The 16,972-nt window shown below is 35.2% G+C and overlaps 1 protein-coding gene across 10 annotated transcripts in view; it reads left to right on the top strand.

Moving 5' to 3' along the window:
- NR2C2 (nuclear receptor subfamily 2 group C member 2) overlaps positions 1-16,972 on the top strand; it is a 30,564-nt gene that overhangs the window by 2,439 nt on the left and 11,153 nt on the right. For 4 of the 10 annotated variants that reach the window (XR_011728294.1, XM_071756428.1, XM_071756422.1 and 1 more), the window contains exons 1-12: positions 692-793; positions 1,957-2,054; positions 7,248-7,358; positions 7,549-7,749; positions 8,943-9,045; positions 10,045-10,224; positions 11,015-11,162; positions 12,775-12,868; positions 13,279-13,412; positions 13,794-13,971; positions 14,957-15,078; positions 15,577-15,716. Coding sequence is in view for 8 of the 10 variants with exons in the window: in XM_071756428.1 (XP_071612529.1) it covers positions 1,983-2,054; positions 7,248-7,358; positions 7,549-7,749; positions 8,943-9,045; positions 10,045-10,224; positions 11,015-11,162; positions 12,775-12,868; positions 13,279-13,412; positions 13,794-13,971; positions 14,957-15,078; positions 15,577-15,716 (1,483 nt within the window). In the remaining 2 variants the exon portion in view is untranslated. Of the gene's footprint in view, positions 1-691; positions 794-1,956; positions 2,055-5,819; positions 6,000-7,247; positions 7,359-7,548; positions 7,750-8,942; positions 9,046-10,044; positions 10,225-11,014; positions 11,163-12,774; positions 12,869-13,278; positions 13,413-13,793; positions 13,972-14,956; positions 15,079-15,576; positions 15,717-16,372; positions 16,793-16,972 lie in introns of those variants that run through there. The other 6 variants (XM_071756429.1, XM_071756424.1, XR_011728295.1 and 3 more) reach the window with 5 other exon arrangements.

Genomic DNA, 16,972 nt, shown 5'->3' with positions numbered 1-16,972 from the left:
AAATGTTAATTAAAAATACTTTTTTTTTCTTGGTTTTACCTTTTTTTTTTTGCCTTGTTTTTTTTTCAGTTTTAATCCCTTTTTTTTCTCCTCGGAGTAATAATACTATCACATTATTTAAAAAAAAAAAAAAAAAGAAAAGAAAAGATACACTGTCACATCTAAAATGTATTTCTCTTATTTCCCTGACTGTTCACAATTGCCATAAGAATATGGGTGAATGGGACAGTTTGATACAATGACTCAATAAAAATGTGCGCAGAGCAGCATTCTTAGATTGCTGTTTCTTTGTTCAGCATGTGGTGTAGGAGCAGATTAACTGTGAGATTTCGCACCATAGAGATCCCTGAATTCCCCAAACTGCATCAGTAGTTGATACTCCAATTAGTCCTTTCTAATTAATGAAATTAACATCTCTTCTTTGCAGCTTACATAATAGAATAAAAATTGTATATTAGAAGCTTTCTGAAGTAAAGGAGTAACTGTGTGCGTCAGCTTTTTGAACCGTTCGGTTCCAGTGTGCACATACTGTCCATTTCTGTGTGTCTATATTTGCAGACACACACACACATCCATGGCGTATTTTCTTATTTGTCAGATACATCAAAGAGTATTGTAAATTATCAAAAATAAAAGGGCTTTCTTTAATAAGAAGATAAAAACCCTGACTTTTGTACCTGATGAAAGTTGCTGGCATCTTTTCAAACAGGTTCTCTAATGATCTTGTTTCACCATGACAACCAATATGGAGGTGCTGGCTCAGCAGGTAGTGGAGACTCAGCAGGTGGCTGAGGTGAGTGACAGATTATATCACAACAGTTGGTATATGAGCTTTTGAAATGGAAATCATACTAGGGAGTCCTTGCTGTTTACAGCACAGAAAAGCTTCATAGAACAGTACTGCTTTACACTTGGGGACAAAAAAGAAGCTAGTGCAACCAGTATGTGGCTTGTTTACCGTATTTCATTTGAGTGGCCCCCATATTAGGAATGCAAGTAGGAAAATCCACATGAACTATAGAGAAACTTGGCTGTTTAAAATATTAATACAACAAAATTTGTGGTTTCTGCTTATCATTTAAATCCAGAAGCACTATATTGAATTTACAGTAGGGTAAATCAGGCTTTATATTTTCTGCTTACATGTATGAAAAAAAGAGCACAAAATCTACTTAGAATGATATTAAGTAATGTTTTTTCTTGATGTATGTTCACTGAAGCTTGGATGCTCAACAGCTGTAACGTCTAAATGAACTCATAATCATGCGTGATCATGGCCACAGAAAATAACCTATATAATCTCCTTCAGTATGCAAATTTCTATTAAAAAAATAGAATTTTTGTCTGTCTAAAATTATGTGGTTTAATAGTCTTCAAATTTATCATATGATTACATAAGCAAGGGATTTTGTAAATAAGAAGGAGAAAGTAGGCTAAAAGACTTCTGTAGACAAGGCCAATTTTCAGACATTTGTTGTTTGCTTGTTTTTTTTTTTACCTACCAAACTAAGATTACCCCTGGATAGTAAAGAATATTTTAAGTTCAAGAAGAAGATTTCTATGTGAAGGAAATGTTCTTAGGAAATTGTGTTTTCAGAAAAAGATTGTGCATTCAGAAATGCTCTACTTAGAGCAACCTTTTTTTCTAAAAGGAAATGTGTTTGTTTTAAATAGTTTAAAATGGCCAACTGAGCATCCTGTAAAAATACCTGAAGAGTAGTTTTAAAAACCTAAAATTTCATGCCGAAAACCAGCAGGTGAATTTCCACTCTTGTTTGCTATACTAGATATCCATTGGGGAAGCTGCATTTTTTTAAAAAAACATTCCCAAACTAACTTGGAAATAAAGACCTGTCATTAGAGTACTGGCAAACTTTATATGATTTTGTAGAACTTGAGTGCTATAATCACATCTAAGGCACATAAAATAAGTGACATTTGTAATTCCTCGTGCAGGAAATGCACCGTGGTTACATAGTGTGATGGTTGTATCTTGCCACTGGAGAGATCGCTCCATCTCAAGAGTGTATGAAGCTCTGATTTCTTCCTGGCCGGTGGGTAAATAGAGGGCTCCATCTCTTTAAAGTATTTGACTCCTCCTTAAATTATATATGCCTGTCCACTGCCTAACACCATGGAACCTTTGTTAATGGAAAAACAGTTATAAGCAGCAGCATCTCATTAAGAATTAATTACTGCTGTGAGCATGTTAATGTTGAACCATGTGAATGGCTGGCTGCCTCCTATTTGTGTCTTCAGTCAGATACAGTTTTTAATACAGGTAAATACATTACTAGTCTTCTTGAAGTGTGGTAAAATTCTATATTGGTGTTCCCCATTTCTCAGAAAATACAGCATGAAACTTGGCACTGGCCTTAAGAATGAGGAGCTTTTTCAGAATATCGTATTGTCCATTGGTGAAAATTAAACAGAAGGAAAGAGAGTCATTAATCACACACTGAACTTTAAGTTAAAAAATTATGAGACGCAAATTGGAAACAGGATAACTTGATGCAAATATTGGCAGGTTTAGCTATATCTTTAGCTATATATAATATATATATTTTCAACATAATTGCCACCTTTGTAGTGCATGGGGGTATTGATAACTGATGCCAGTCACAAATCAGATTGTTATACAAGTAGGCCATGTATTTTTTTTCTTTCTTGAGCAATAGTTCATGAGGTTTGTTTTCCATGAAACTGAATGTCTTGCAGAAGTCACTGAGTGTACTCCAGTGTGTGTTTTATGTTTTTAGGAATTTGTAAAATTATCTTTCAAGTGGTTACATTGTTGTTGGCTGCTTCTGCTATAGCAGTATTGCTTGCTGAAGTTTTCCAACTGTTTATTTCTGAACAGATTGGGTGAGAGAGCTCCATTTTTAGTGTCCAAGTTGCCTTTATTTACAGTTCATGTGACTGGAAAACAGAGCAGCTGTAGGATTCAGAGTGTAATTGCAGCAGTTTCTCCTCATCCTGAGTAGCTTTTGAAAAGCGTAAGAGATACTTTAGACTTAATGCAAAAATAAGTAATGCTGCTTGTCTCAAGTATTTATTTAGTACAGTCACTGTGCCCGGGTTCACTCCCACCAGCAACCTAGATTTGACTTGCATGTTGTTTCAGAAAATATATTTTGTATGGAAGTGGAGATGTATTTCCTTTCAGTGCCTTCCTTTTCAATGCAAAATTTTTAAGCAGAACTGTCACTGTGGGAAGGAATAAGGGCTATTTTCTCTTTCCAGCAGCCACTCTGATGTGACCCAGAAGAATTTTTAATAGCTGCTAAAACTGTCTCACTCTTGTTCCATGAGAGCTATAAAATATTCCCAGTGCATCATTTTTCTCTGTCAGAGGCTACAGAGAGGGAGTCACAGATGATGACTCTATTGAGATCCATCGTTACTGGGATTTCAGTTGCTTTCCATTGTCTCCGTGCTTTGATAAGAATATATCAAACCCTAGGCCTTTCTGAACGTACATTTTGTCATGGAACTGAAAAAATAATGGACATCATTGTCCTTTAAAGTATTTTCTTGACCCTCTTCTTATCTCTCTCTTGATACCTTACACTATAAGTAGTTCAGCAATTTAGGGTTTAAGTCCCGATGAAGCACAGTGTGCTGAAAAGGAGACCAGAAACACTGGTACTATGATGCAATAAGGTTTTGTTTTGTTGTTACAATTAATGAAGTTTAAAGTAAGGCCAATTATGTTTAATATATTTTCTCATTTCTGTGTGAATTTGCAAGTTGGAATTTTGATGCTGAGTCCTGTCAATTTTTAGTTCAAATACAGCTTTTATCAATTTACTCACAGTTGCATAAACGTAGACTCACTGTCAGCCTGAGAGGTGTCTCACACAAAGAGCATGTTGGAGTCACATAGTGCTTATACGGTTTGGCAGCCTCTGAATTCAAGGATGTTGCTGGATGTAGCATTAGGCCGTGGTGTTGTATACATATCGGGTGGTTACATGAGATGTAGCCTGTAATTTTTTAAGATGGAGATATGCCAAGAATTTTCACTTCTTTCATGACTGTGGCCTTCACGTGTCTCATACAAGATCTTGCACCAGCATCCTGTTAGGGCAGGTAAAACAGAGTTCTTCTGAGGTGGGTCTCAATTTTATCTGCCATTCTACAAAGGGACCAAGAGGGCAGTTAATTCCAAAGAGAATCACTGTAACTTTTTTTAGATGTCTCTTACCTATGTGAAAGAAATGTATTTGGACATTGGCAGGCATTATATACAGTTCTTGTAAAAGCCTTTTATTAATTTAATACCTAAAGAATTTCATCAGGAAAAATATCCATAGAAAAATAAGTCTTGCTGATTTTGAGTGGTTTTTATGGTGTAAAACTTGGTATAATATATTTCATTGACATTATTTCATGGTTTTATGACAGAAAACTTGTAGAAAGTATATTTCTGGGTGCAGTAGAACATATTTGGCCTGTGAGTCCTTAACAATGTCTTCAATTTCTGTTTGAAATTGTTTTACACTTAGTGAGAATTGATTAATGTATTCAGGCAATATCATTATTGGCTTTTAGGGGTGTGAATATAGAAAATGTTCTTCTACTTAAGTTACAAAAGGTTAAAGGCTCTAAAAATTCTTCCACTATGTGGCCAATTGATTGTTCTTTTAATAGATTTTTCAAATACTGCTTTCATAATGAATGTGGTAGGGGGAAATAGGCCATAGAAAGTATTGAACAGAGGTTCATGTAGTGATAAAATGTTGTTATATTCAGGATATGGTTTTTGTCCCAGGAAAGACAGGGACATAATCAGGTAATGTAAATGTCTTTCCTGAATGAACTGGACAAATAAAAGCCTCAGATGACAAAGTTGTTAAGTGTGGTGTCAGATAATAAGCAAAAGAAAAACCCAACTAAAATTTGTGTTCTTTTACATTTTTTAGGTATAATACATTCTCCCACACTAGGTCACAATTAAGTAACCTAGCATTTTTGTTGTAGGCATGGTATAAATGCACTCCTGTAGCTCCAGTAATTATTCACAGATACTGTTTTTTGAGAGTTGTACCCTAGGTAATTGTGTTTTCTATCAAGTCAAGAGCCTAGTTTCAATGGTGAGCACATTTCTGTGCTAAGATTAGGAGTCCTTGAAGTTAAAATAAAATCCCAGTGATGCTTATAGACGTAGGTCACGCATTTGTTTCATAAGGCTTTTTAGTGGAAGTCCACTGCATTCAAGTTTACTGTTATAAAACTTGTCAAGTACATGATTTGTTTTCCTGAACTTCCTGTACCACAACTTTTAACAAATTTCACTTTCTAAAAATATTTTCTGTTTTTACCCATTTGTTAGTCTTTACTCTGCAGCCTCATACAAATGTTTTGTTATAGAATTTAGAGTAATTAATCACACATGTGTCATGAACTTACTGTATGAATTCTGAAGTGTATGAAGACTGATTATGCTACTTCATATTTGAGGGCCCTGGACTAGCTTAGGAAGGCCTATGTTCCTTTAAATACATTAGCTTAATTAACTTTAAGGCTAAAGATGCTTCTTGGGGAAAGCAGTGGCTTTTCCCTCCAATTTAGCAGATTTGAAAATGATTCGAGATGCAGGCAACCCCTTTTTTTCAGATTCTATTTTGCTGTTTTGCAGATCAGAGAGAGAGAGCAAGTGTAGGGACTTAAGAACAGAACAGTAAGAGGGGCAAGGTTGATAACCTGGGACTATCTTTCCCAGATGAAATTATCTTACTATTAGATAAACTTCTTCAGCACCTGGCAAAACATCAGGAATATGTCATTTCTGCTTCCTTGGTAACAAGGAATGATAGTGCACTTGACCTTCAGAGGAACAGGGTCACAGAGAGGGCATTTCAAAACAATGGTGGCTACTTTCTGTGGTTGGAATCCTCAGTATTGCAGACTGCCTGACAATATCTGTAATCTAACTAAAACTGACCTTGACATTTCTCTTGGATTGTTTCGCCCTCAGAGCCTTACTGAGGAAGAATGTAAGTAAAACTGCAGGAGGAATTTGACACTGTTAAGTACTAGACTGTATAGCTAGGGATCTTCAGGAAAAAAACAGTGCTTGAGTGTATTAAAACATTCTTTTTCCTCTGCCTCTTAAAATGTGTATTTTATGTATTTTGTATGGGGAAGCTAGGGGGTTTTGACCCTATTACTGACATTATATTTACTAAGTCACACTGTCAATGGTTTATTTAAACAGTTGTTGATTAAGCCTCTCTAAAATGTGGTACACTGAAGTTTTCTATGATATATGGCCTTTGTTTCTTTTCTTATCTCTTGGACTCTTCCCAGTCTTAAAGAAGTTAGTTTGGTTTTTTTTCCAAAACATATTGGAATTATAGAAATACATTGTTGTTTACTTTGAAGGACAAGGTTTTTGCATGTACAGCTTCCAAAACAGTTGCTTTAAACATGATACAGGTTTCATGGTGTCAAGTTTCTTCTAAACAACAGATTTGGATAGTCAATGTTACATTTACTCCTGTAAGGAAACCTAATAAAATGCTGAACTGTACTATCTGCCTGATATGACTACTTACAAACCATTTGCTTTCAGAATACTTTGATTCAATTGGTTTAGCAGTCTAATTCATAAAAGCTTAATTTTTTCTTATAGTATTTATATAAGCTGTCTGACTCTAACCTTGTAAATCTAGGATAAAACTTTTTTACTGCATGGCATACTCTTGGATGACTTTTTTTTTTTTTTTAATGTAGTATTTTTACTTAAGAAGTCAAATTTCGTGCAGTTGACTGGGTAGAACCATAAAAAAGCATCACAAATTTATCCATTCTTCCAGCAGATTCCATGTATCTTGTCTCTCATGTTCTCGGGATTAAAGAAATTTTTATTTAGGGGCTTACAGAAAGCTTTTCTAAATTTAAGCCAGCTGAAAATTTTAAAAGTCGTTAATAAAATTATTTAAAAGTGATTAAAAGGTGAAATATTAAACATTGTATATTACTGTGTTTATCCAGTGATTTATTTGGGGCAGGGTGGTGGTTTGCTTTTGTGCTTTTGGTCATCTCAGATTCGTTCTGTTGCCCAAAAAAGTCATTACTCTGATAATTCATTGAAAATAAATCCAACTTGGTTTAATTACTGTAACCTTTCCAATAAATTTAGATTCCATGATACAGGGCTGTCTAATCTTTAATAAATATTTGTATTTTTTAAAGTGTTCTGTGCTGTAACAGTACATTAAAATTCTGTATGTTATTTTCAGGTGCAGACTGTTCAGACTTCACTATCTGAATCTCCAGTGATGACCAGCCCTTCCCAACGTATCCAGATAATTTCCACAGACTCCTCCGTAGCTTCACCACAACGCATTCAGGTAAAAATCTATGCACTGTACTTAGTAAATGTAGAAATAGCAAAATGATAAATAAGAGCAATTATAAGAGATAATCTTACATCTTATAAGATAAGCCATGGTCTTATAGGAGCTAATTCTGAGACAGAATGAAAAGTTTTAGAATGTAAAGGTTACTGTGGTTTATAAAATCCTTCAATGTGTTTTACAGATTGTGACAGATCAGCAAACAGGTCAAAAAATCCAAATAGTGACAGCAGTGGACTCAGCTGTGTCCCCAAAGCAACAGTTTATTTTAGCCAGTCCAGATGGAACTGGTGCAGGAAAGGTGATCTTGGCAGCACCTGAGACATCTAATGCCAAACAGCTTATTTTTACCACCACGGACAACATCGTGCCAGGCAGAATTCAGGTAAAAGTACTCACTGATATAGACCATATTTTTTTTGGTTTTTAGTTTTTGAGTTTTAAATTACTTAAGTCTATAATTGCTTTAAGACAAAGTGCAATGGTTTTATAAAGGTCTAATGACATGGGTAGACCATACTAATTGTAGGCTTCCTTAATCATAAATAACCCCCATCTTCACATTTCTCATGCATTCCATTGCACTGATCACCTTTTGTGTGTGTTTTCATTGAAATTCCAAAGACATAAGGAAATATTTTAAGATGGTGCTTGTGAGGAGTGCCAGGATTTCAGACAGTCTCTTCAAGATTCTGAGCTATACAGACATACAACTGACCTGAGCAAGCTTACGTTCACAATGCAGTAACAAGACATTGCAGTAAAAGTACTTGGGTGCAGAAGCTGTTCTGTTACAGTTGTTTGTGCATCTGAGTGTAATCCAAGCAAACAGGAGCTTTGCCAGATAAATTTCCCAATAGATCATTTTTTTAATATAATTTAAGATTTCTTCCTAGCATTCTGGCACCTGATCCTTATTGCTACTGTCAAAATAGAGAATATTTTACAGGGAGAAGTATCACTTTTACATGAATATTTGAAAAACTGTATTAACGGTCTTCTAAAATTTATTTCACTATGCTAAATGGGTTATCTGATGTTACAGGTGAGTGGCTTTTTTTTTTTTTTTTGCTTTTTTTTAATTTTTCTGTGTTAAGAGCAGTGTTCTGAACAGAAGTTTTGGAATCCAAGGCCTTTGGCCTTTGGAAGCTAAACTGTTTTTATAATGGAACTCGGCTTTAGGCTGTCCTCTCTGAACCATATATTCCTAATAGCTAGAGCAGGGATAGATAGGGACAGCATCTGAAATGCAGTCATCTTTGGCCAAAACTATCTGTTTGAGAGCAGCTGCAGGAAGGGAGGAGTCCAGTGGACTGCACAAGTGAAGAAACTTACTTGTAATGAACAAATTTAGGAGTTGTATTTAGAATTTGCTTTACTATGACTGTTTTATCAGTCTCGCCATTGACAGTAAAAAAAATTTTCTACTACTTAATTTACTTCCACATGTCATTCTCAAATTTATCCAGCTATTCTCGGTTGACACCCCAGTTTTGTTCTGTAGGCAAAGCTTCTGACTTTCATGTAAGAAGATAATACTGGCTAATTACCTTTTTTTGTTCTGGAATTTTGTTTTAGATAGTGACAGACTCTGCTTCAGTGGAACGTTTGCTGGGAAAAGCTGATGTTCAGCGGCCCCAGGTAGTAGAATATTGTGTAGTCTGTGGTGATAAAGCATCAGGTAAGGAAGCATAGAAAGCAGTATTGAATAAACTTTATTGAAAGGATGACTGGGATGAAAGGATGAAGCTTCATATATTTTAACTGATTTTAGCCATGTCAATGGCAAAAGCACTTGAGTCCAGAATGAAAAAAGATAACATACTTTGCATCTGTACACACAGAATAGTTAAACTCTGCTTGGAAGAATATTAGTTTGTACTATGATAAAGCAGCATGTGTTGAAAGACAAAGTAATGATGAAATAGCTCCTGGTAAGTGAAACAGACTTTTGGAAGCATTTAGTTTGGTACCCCCCAGCTATGGGAAACTATGCAATGATCGTGTCCCCTAGAAAAGTTTACCTGCTCCAGGAAAACACTTAGTGTTCTCTAACAGACTTAAGATTTTGGTCTTTTGCTATCACAGAAAAAGGCAAATAGAGATCTAGTCGATACTCAGTGTTTCAGATCCATGAAGTAACAAGGGGTCTCCAAGGTAAAATTTCTATATTGGCCGAGGAAATAGACTGTTTTTATGCAACAGACAAGACACCTTTCTGTCTCTCTGCCTCACTTTATTTTTTGGAAGTGTTTATTTAATTAAAATAATACCAGAATTTACATATGTAGAACTTTAAAATTAAGATTTCATTGCAAATTTTATTGTAAAATTATTTCTATTTTGTAATTACTTAAACTTTTGGCCTGTGTGTTCTCATATTGCATGCTAAAGCTGTAGTAGCAAATAGAATTGCATCTGTACTTGTCCAGAATGGGAATTTCCACTTCACAGGCCTCTCATTCAGAAATAGGTTTGACCTTTCTCTCTCTCCTCTTCTACTCTCCCACCAAAAAGCCCTTTATCCTATAAGACTTCACAGTGCTTTTGTGGCCCAAAATGATAGAATAAAAAATAAGTTTAAAAACTGATTTTAACAATGTTTTACTTGCTTAAGATAAATATTTTTGTGCTGAAATACAAGTAATTTCCTTCTGAAAATAACATATATGTTTCCTAGGTCGTCACTATGGTGCTGTCAGTTGTGAAGGATGCAAAGGTTTCTTTAAAAGGAGTGTGAGGAAGAATTTGACCTACAGTTGTCGTAGCAACCAGGACTGTATCATCAATAAACACCACCGGAATCGCTGTCAGTTTTGTAGGCTTAAGAAATGTCTAGAGATGGGCATGAAAATGGAATGTAAGTGTTAAGTACCTAATGTGATACCCTGTCTACTAAATATGTGGACTACCACTTTAAGAGTGTTCTCTCCATTTCAGTGTACTTCCTGTTATCTGTTTAATCATAATGCCTTAGTATTATAAAGATGCACCAAAATTACTGTTTCCTACTATCTTTATTAAGAGATTTACCCCACTTGATTTGCATGGTGGTGACTGAGCTTATTTTCTTCCAGCTACTAAGTAGAAATACTTCACATTCTGAAAAATTCAGAACACTGTTCCCTAACTGCATGGAATGAATTGCATATCACTCAAACTTGTCTCCCACAGCATTAACCAGCATCTCTCACATAACCTGCCTGTCTTTTTCTGCTTTCTTTCTGGGTTTGCATTGCTTTGAATCATCCTGAGTATGACTACATCTAAAAAAAAAAAAAAGGTACATTTAGGTGTAGCTTTTTACCTGAAAGCAAAAAAACAAACCAAAACCTAAACCATTTGGAAGCATATTTTACAGACTGTTCCATCTTATTAAATGCCAATGTGATAGCAAGGTTGAGTTCAGCAAAACTTAAAGCAAATAATCAGTCTGTAACTTTCTAAGTTAAAAATGTACATAATCACGGATGTACTATAATTGGAGCCTGTGTTTCTTTTGTCTTCCTATTAAATTTCCAGCTTTGCACTGAACTGATACACCATCATAACTGTGCAATCTCAAATGCCACTGTGAGAATTTAACTTTCTTTTTGCATTTTTCAGTTGAATTATTCCTTTCAAATCTGCATGGCTTTGTTTTTATTTAGCCGTTCAAAGTGAAAGAAAGCCTTTTGATGTGCAACGTGAAAAACCAACCAACTGTGCAGCTTCCACTGAAAAAATCTATATCAGAAAAGACCTGCGAAGCCCTCTAATAGCAACTCCAACATTTGTGGCAGATAAAGATGGGACACGGTGAGTACCTCAGTTTAACCAGTCTTGTTTAAGGTTACTTGTGCATATTACTTGTCCCTCACTGGACAGGAAAGAGCTCCAGTTAAAAAATCATCTGTTTCCAGTATCAAGATCAACTTAAGACTGTTCTGCTTCTCATGAAAGTCCCTATGCCTGAGTACAGCTGGGTGTTTTTCAGTTCATAGCTGGCTCTTACCCAGCCAGGTCAAATGTCATACTCAAACTAAAAGCATGTAGGCTTACACTGTGGTGCATTCAGACTAGCCACTTCTCTGAAGTCAAATGTCTAATTGTGAGACTCATTTTCCTTCTAAAAACAGTAGTAAAAGAGACTGCAGTAATAAAAGAGAGAGTAGTAAAAGAGACCGCTGATTCAGAACTCAAAAGAGACCGGTTTCAGCAACAGCAAAACAACAAGCAGCTTCCTTTTACTTTATGGAAGATATTCTGAGATTATTTCCATGCTTTCAGTTGTCTCCATGGACAGTGCATGTGGAAATGCAAATCATAATACATAGAGAGGCAAGTTTTGTCTTTTTCTGAGTAGAATAAAAAAAGAGCTCTAGGTTAATAAATATCACATTTTTTTTATGTTTACAAATGGATAATAACCATCTAAGGATATTTGATCTCAATATCCAGGGTTTTATAAATATTTAATTTTATATCTATATAAATATATTCTGTGTTGAACAAATGATACTGCAGTTGGGAAGACTGGGCTGTGAGTCTCTTGGAGAACTGCTTTTTCATGTTCTCGTTTGCAATTCAGATTGCTCAGAAGTACTGCTCACAGACACATTTGCTCCTTTGAGATTTCCTTATGCTACAGGATCCCTTATGCTCTTTTAGACAATATTACAATCATTCAGTGTGACTATCATTTATGTAGTACTCAAGATTTGTGTAGCATATGATAATCTGTGGCCTGTGGTAGTTCACAATGTTAGTTGTTACTCTCAGTCCCTTTAAACTGTAAATTCACTGTGGCCTGAACTGTCGTGCATGTATTTGTTATGTGTTCTGCAGATTTGAAGTGCTTTATAAATAAACTTACTCTTGTTGACTGCAGAGACTGTCTCCCTAAATTAAATATAGAAAAGGGAAAAGAAGTTTGGTCAAAAAGTAGCAGAAGTAAAGGCAGCAGAAATTATTTGCAGACCTCAATTACGTATTTGTTTATGGCTGCATTTAGGAATGTAAAAAAATATTTTATTAACATAACTTTTCTTCACTTCTATCCACTGTATGACTTGGAATGCAGTTATGCCTTCCTCCAAAGTCTGATGCATATCTCTAGAGCTATTATCTGACTTCTGAGAGCATGAGACACTTTTATTATTAACTTTTATCAAGACATAATAAAGTAGCAGAAAAAGAAAAAGACAGGATTGCTATTTGGGATATTGTCATTGGTTTTGCACAGGAAGGGAAAATTCTTCCAGCACTTCAAGCTACCTTTTGGAAACTGTTTCAGAAAGACTTAAGTCTTCTTCATGAAATTATTAATTTAAAAATTGGTAATGCCTTTTGTTCTGACATAGTTTTTTACACATTCTCCAGGTGAACATAAAATGCAATTGACTGTCAGATGCCATATTCTTTTGAACAGGTCAGCAGGTCTTCTTGATCCAGGAATGCTTGTTAATATTCAGCAACCTTTGATCAGGGATGATGGTACAGTCCTCCTAGCTGCTGACTCCAAGGTATTACGCTTTCATTTAAGTTCTGAACATATATATATTTATTTCTTCAAATTATTTTAACTGTGTACGTAGACACAAATAATTCTCGCTCTTGAGAAGGTAAGGTTGGGATGCGAAGATCTGTATGAATGGAGGTAATAAGCTGATCAAAAGGAACAGTTCTTTTCATGAGCATATTTCCACAAAAAGTCAGCCATAGGTGGTTCCCCAAATGATATACAAGATGAGGCTAATACTCATGAATACAATAGGGTTCAAAGATCATTGAACCACTATTCTTCCTGTAGGTGTTCAGAAGGAAGGAAAAGAGTACATAATGGAAAAAGAACATGAAGTATAAAAATGAGGAAAATTTACGTATGTTGTATCACCTATAATTTTGATCCACTAATACAGTTCTTCCTTTTTAGGCTGAAACAAGCCAGGGTGCTTTAGGAACACTAGCGAATGTTGTAACATCTCTTGCTAATCTAAGTGAATCTCTAAATAATGGAGATACTTCTGAAGTCCAACAAGAAGAGCAATCCTCAAGTGAGATTACACGGTATGCATTTATATTTGCAATTTATTTAGCAATTTGTATTCTATATGGCATATACTTGCATCCATTTGTTTACTAGTACCAATACTATCATCAAACTATTAGAGCAGGATTTACAGTAGTAAAGAGTTCCTGTCTTCCAGGGGAGATCCTTTATCTGTGATATATGGGCAGATCTATTCTTTTTATTAATGTCTGAGCAGTATAGAGGAGAAAGGTTCTAATGAAAAATCTGACCTTGTTTCTCAGCATAAACTATTCTGTATATATTGCCTCTAAGTGGAAATGCTTCATGGTGTTTAATTTGACCACTACCCTGATTTATTTATTTATTTGTTTAAATTATAAGGAAGCACTCTTTCATTATTTATTACTTCTTTTCAGGGCATTTGATACATTGGCTAAAGCACTTAATACCACAGATAGTACAGCAGCTCATAGCTTGGCAGATGGGATGGATCCTACAGGAGGAGGGAATATCCACGTCATCAGTAGAGATCAGTCAACACCTATTATTGAAGTGGAAGGACCCCTGCTAACAGATACACATGTCACATTTAAGGTATGTGCTTCTTTAAATGTCTTAATAAACAATACTTAAAACATAACCCAAAAGTAGTTTACTCTGTTTCTTTGTTCTTATATTTAATTTTGACAGTATAATCTAGGATAGCATCTGCTGTTACAAAGCTTCTCATACAATTTTCACTGCTGCATGCTCTATCTAAAGAGTATGGTGTTAGTTCACAAGACTTCAGTAGACAGAAGGATACTTAATTTCACTTTCCAGTGCTGTTAATAACTTTCCATATCATCCACACAGTGTGATGTCTTGCTTAATGCACTTCTAATTCTAGATAGTGTAAAACTTTCATTTAAAAGGCTCTTTCATATAAAAAGTTACAGTGTCTTCTTCAATGCTTATGGTTAGGCCACAGAAAGAAGGGTTTGGGTTTTAGAGATGCTACAGCTCTAACTGACTGTAAACAGCTGTTGATAGTGGTGTGTGAGAACCAGTAAGGGTGTTCATCTTGTGCAATCAAATTGCAGTCTTGTGCATCAAGAGATACAAACATCATTACTGAAACAAGTAATACTTGAAAGCAGTCAAACTTTTCTTATAACCTGCTTATTCCCATTGCTGGTGTTTTGTGATTGTAGATTCCTGTTTAATGCCTTTCCTATTTTACTTAGATTTTGGGTTTTATTTTGCTTCTTTTTAAAGTTTTAGAAGATCTTTTATAGCACTGTGATGATAGGCAATGGAAGTTATAGTTTTAGTTATTAAATAAACATTAAAACATTTTAAAAGGAAGCATTGGAGCTCTCTCCCACATGATTTCTTGCCTCCTGTTCCCCTTTTTGCATTCCTTGCCCAAAGTAATAAATTACTTCAGTAGAATTTTCCTTTGACAATTTCTTGTCACTCAGTTGCTTATGACAGACTGTGATAGCAGCTTGAATGTTTTTGCTGGTTATGTCGTCAATAATAAAGATTGTTTTATGTCTGAACTGTGTCTACTGTACCACACTTTTATTTTTTGCAGCTTACAATGCCCAGTCCAATGCCAGAGTATCTTAACGTACACTACATCTGTGAGTCAGCATCACGACTGCTTTTCCTCTCTATGCACTGGGCTAGGTCCATCCCTGCATTTCAAGCTCTTGGGTAAATGGACATGTTCTGCAGAACAGTTTGCTTTCTAATGAATTTAAGCGCTGATCTGAAAGGTTTTCACCTAGTTCAAATTTGTAAATTATGCTACTGTTTAATTTTAATGAATTCTTTAAAATGTTTGAAGACGATGTAATATTCTCCTTTTTAAAGAGTAATATAGAAGATGGCAGAGGAGGGGATAACTACAATATCTGATGTTACTACAGTTGCAGAAGCTAAAGCCAAATCAAAAGCAAGCATTTAATTTGTAGTAATGTATCTTGGTAAAGAACTGGTGAGCACCATTTTACAGATAACCTGAAATGGTTTCCTGTAGTTGGCCTATCACTTCTTGCATTTTGAAATACTTGTAATATGCCTTTAGTAAAGTGGTTTGCAATACATTAATCGTTATTATTAATTGCTATAATTAACATAATTACACATAGGGTAATACCAACCTGATGTGCAAACTACCTACAGTTGTTTGGTTTTTTCTGTTGTGTACAGGCAGGACTGTAACACTAGCCTGGTGCGTGCCTGCTGGAACGAGCTGTTTACTTTAGGCCTGGCACAGTGTGCACAGGTGATGAGTCTCTCTACTATCCTAGCAGCTATTGTCAACCACCTCCAGAACAGCATCCAGGAAGGTATGTTTGCAGTGTGTGTTCGGTCCTGTCAACACCACAGACACATTTGTATAATACTTCTCTCAAAGCGTTTCCTCATCAGTGGCAGAATTGCTTCCCAGTGTCCAGGGGAAAAAGAAAGCCTTCCCTTGCCTAATTACCTTTTCTCTGGTGATACATAACTTCTGTTGCTTTGACCTCACAAAAGTCTCTGTAGGATGTGTCCATAGAAAAAAATAGTGCTGGGATAGTGCTGGAGGACATACTGTCCTGTCTTCTACATCTGACTGGCAATGTAGAGAAAGACAAGTACAGTCTAAAGTTGGGTGTGCTAACAGCTTTCCTCACATCCAGATGTATTTTTTTTTCCCCCTCTTAGAATAATGTCTTTTATCCTCTTTGCAGCATAAAACTGTAACATTTGCAAATAGATCACAAAAAGAATATTCTTGCAAGTATAATGGTTTTGGATGCTGCCATAATCCAGTAATGATCAATGTATTTGTAGTAACCTCTGAAGTATTAAACAAGCCATTTTCATGACAATCTTAAGAAGACTTATGTAATTTCGTTTTAAATTTTGTTTTATATCCAGTGTTGGCTTGTCGGTAACTTTGAGTGAATCAAGAATGGTTGATAATCTCTTATGTTTGCTTTTTTTCATTCTTTTCTTTCAGGATGCTCCCAATCAATATGATTGATTAGTGTGAGAATAACATTCCATTTTTATTAGGAAGAAAAAAACCAAAACTAGCAGTTTTAAATTCTGCAAACACAGCATATAACATGAAAGCTAGATTGAATTTAAATGTGAGTTTGAGATAGTTACAGAATACTATTTAGTACTAATTTGTTTAATGATTTGTGGTGCCATTATTGTGCACACAGCAAAAAATTGGAAGATAGGCTTTTACTGAAGGAAGTATAATTTGATTTTAGAACTACAAGATCTACAGAAGTAGATAATCTGAAAAAAATGTTGTTATCCTTCAGTCTTAGTAAAGTACATTTGTTTTAATCTGCTTTCTTACCCGCATTATGATAAAATCAGACAAATTTTATTCTTAAATGCATAGTAAACTTGCATAGTTAATACAGGGTTTGAGTTGTGTTTTTTTGTTTTGGTTTGGGTTTTTTACCAAAATTCATGACTGGAATGAAATTATTCTAAAATGTTTCTCAAGCTGCTTGCTAGCCCTGTGTCTGACTCAGCAACTTTATAAAAACCTCACTTCCATAATAATTCTGGCATACGTAAGTAATCTTAAGATAGCAAA

This window comes from Heliangelus exortis, chromosome 12 (genome assembly GCF_036169615.1).
Source record: "Heliangelus exortis chromosome 12, bHelExo1.hap1, whole genome shotgun sequence".
Taxonomy (NCBI): Eukaryota; Metazoa; Chordata; class Aves; order Apodiformes; family Trochilidae; genus Heliangelus; species Heliangelus exortis.
This window is presented reverse-complemented; position numbering and strand designations above follow the sequence as displayed.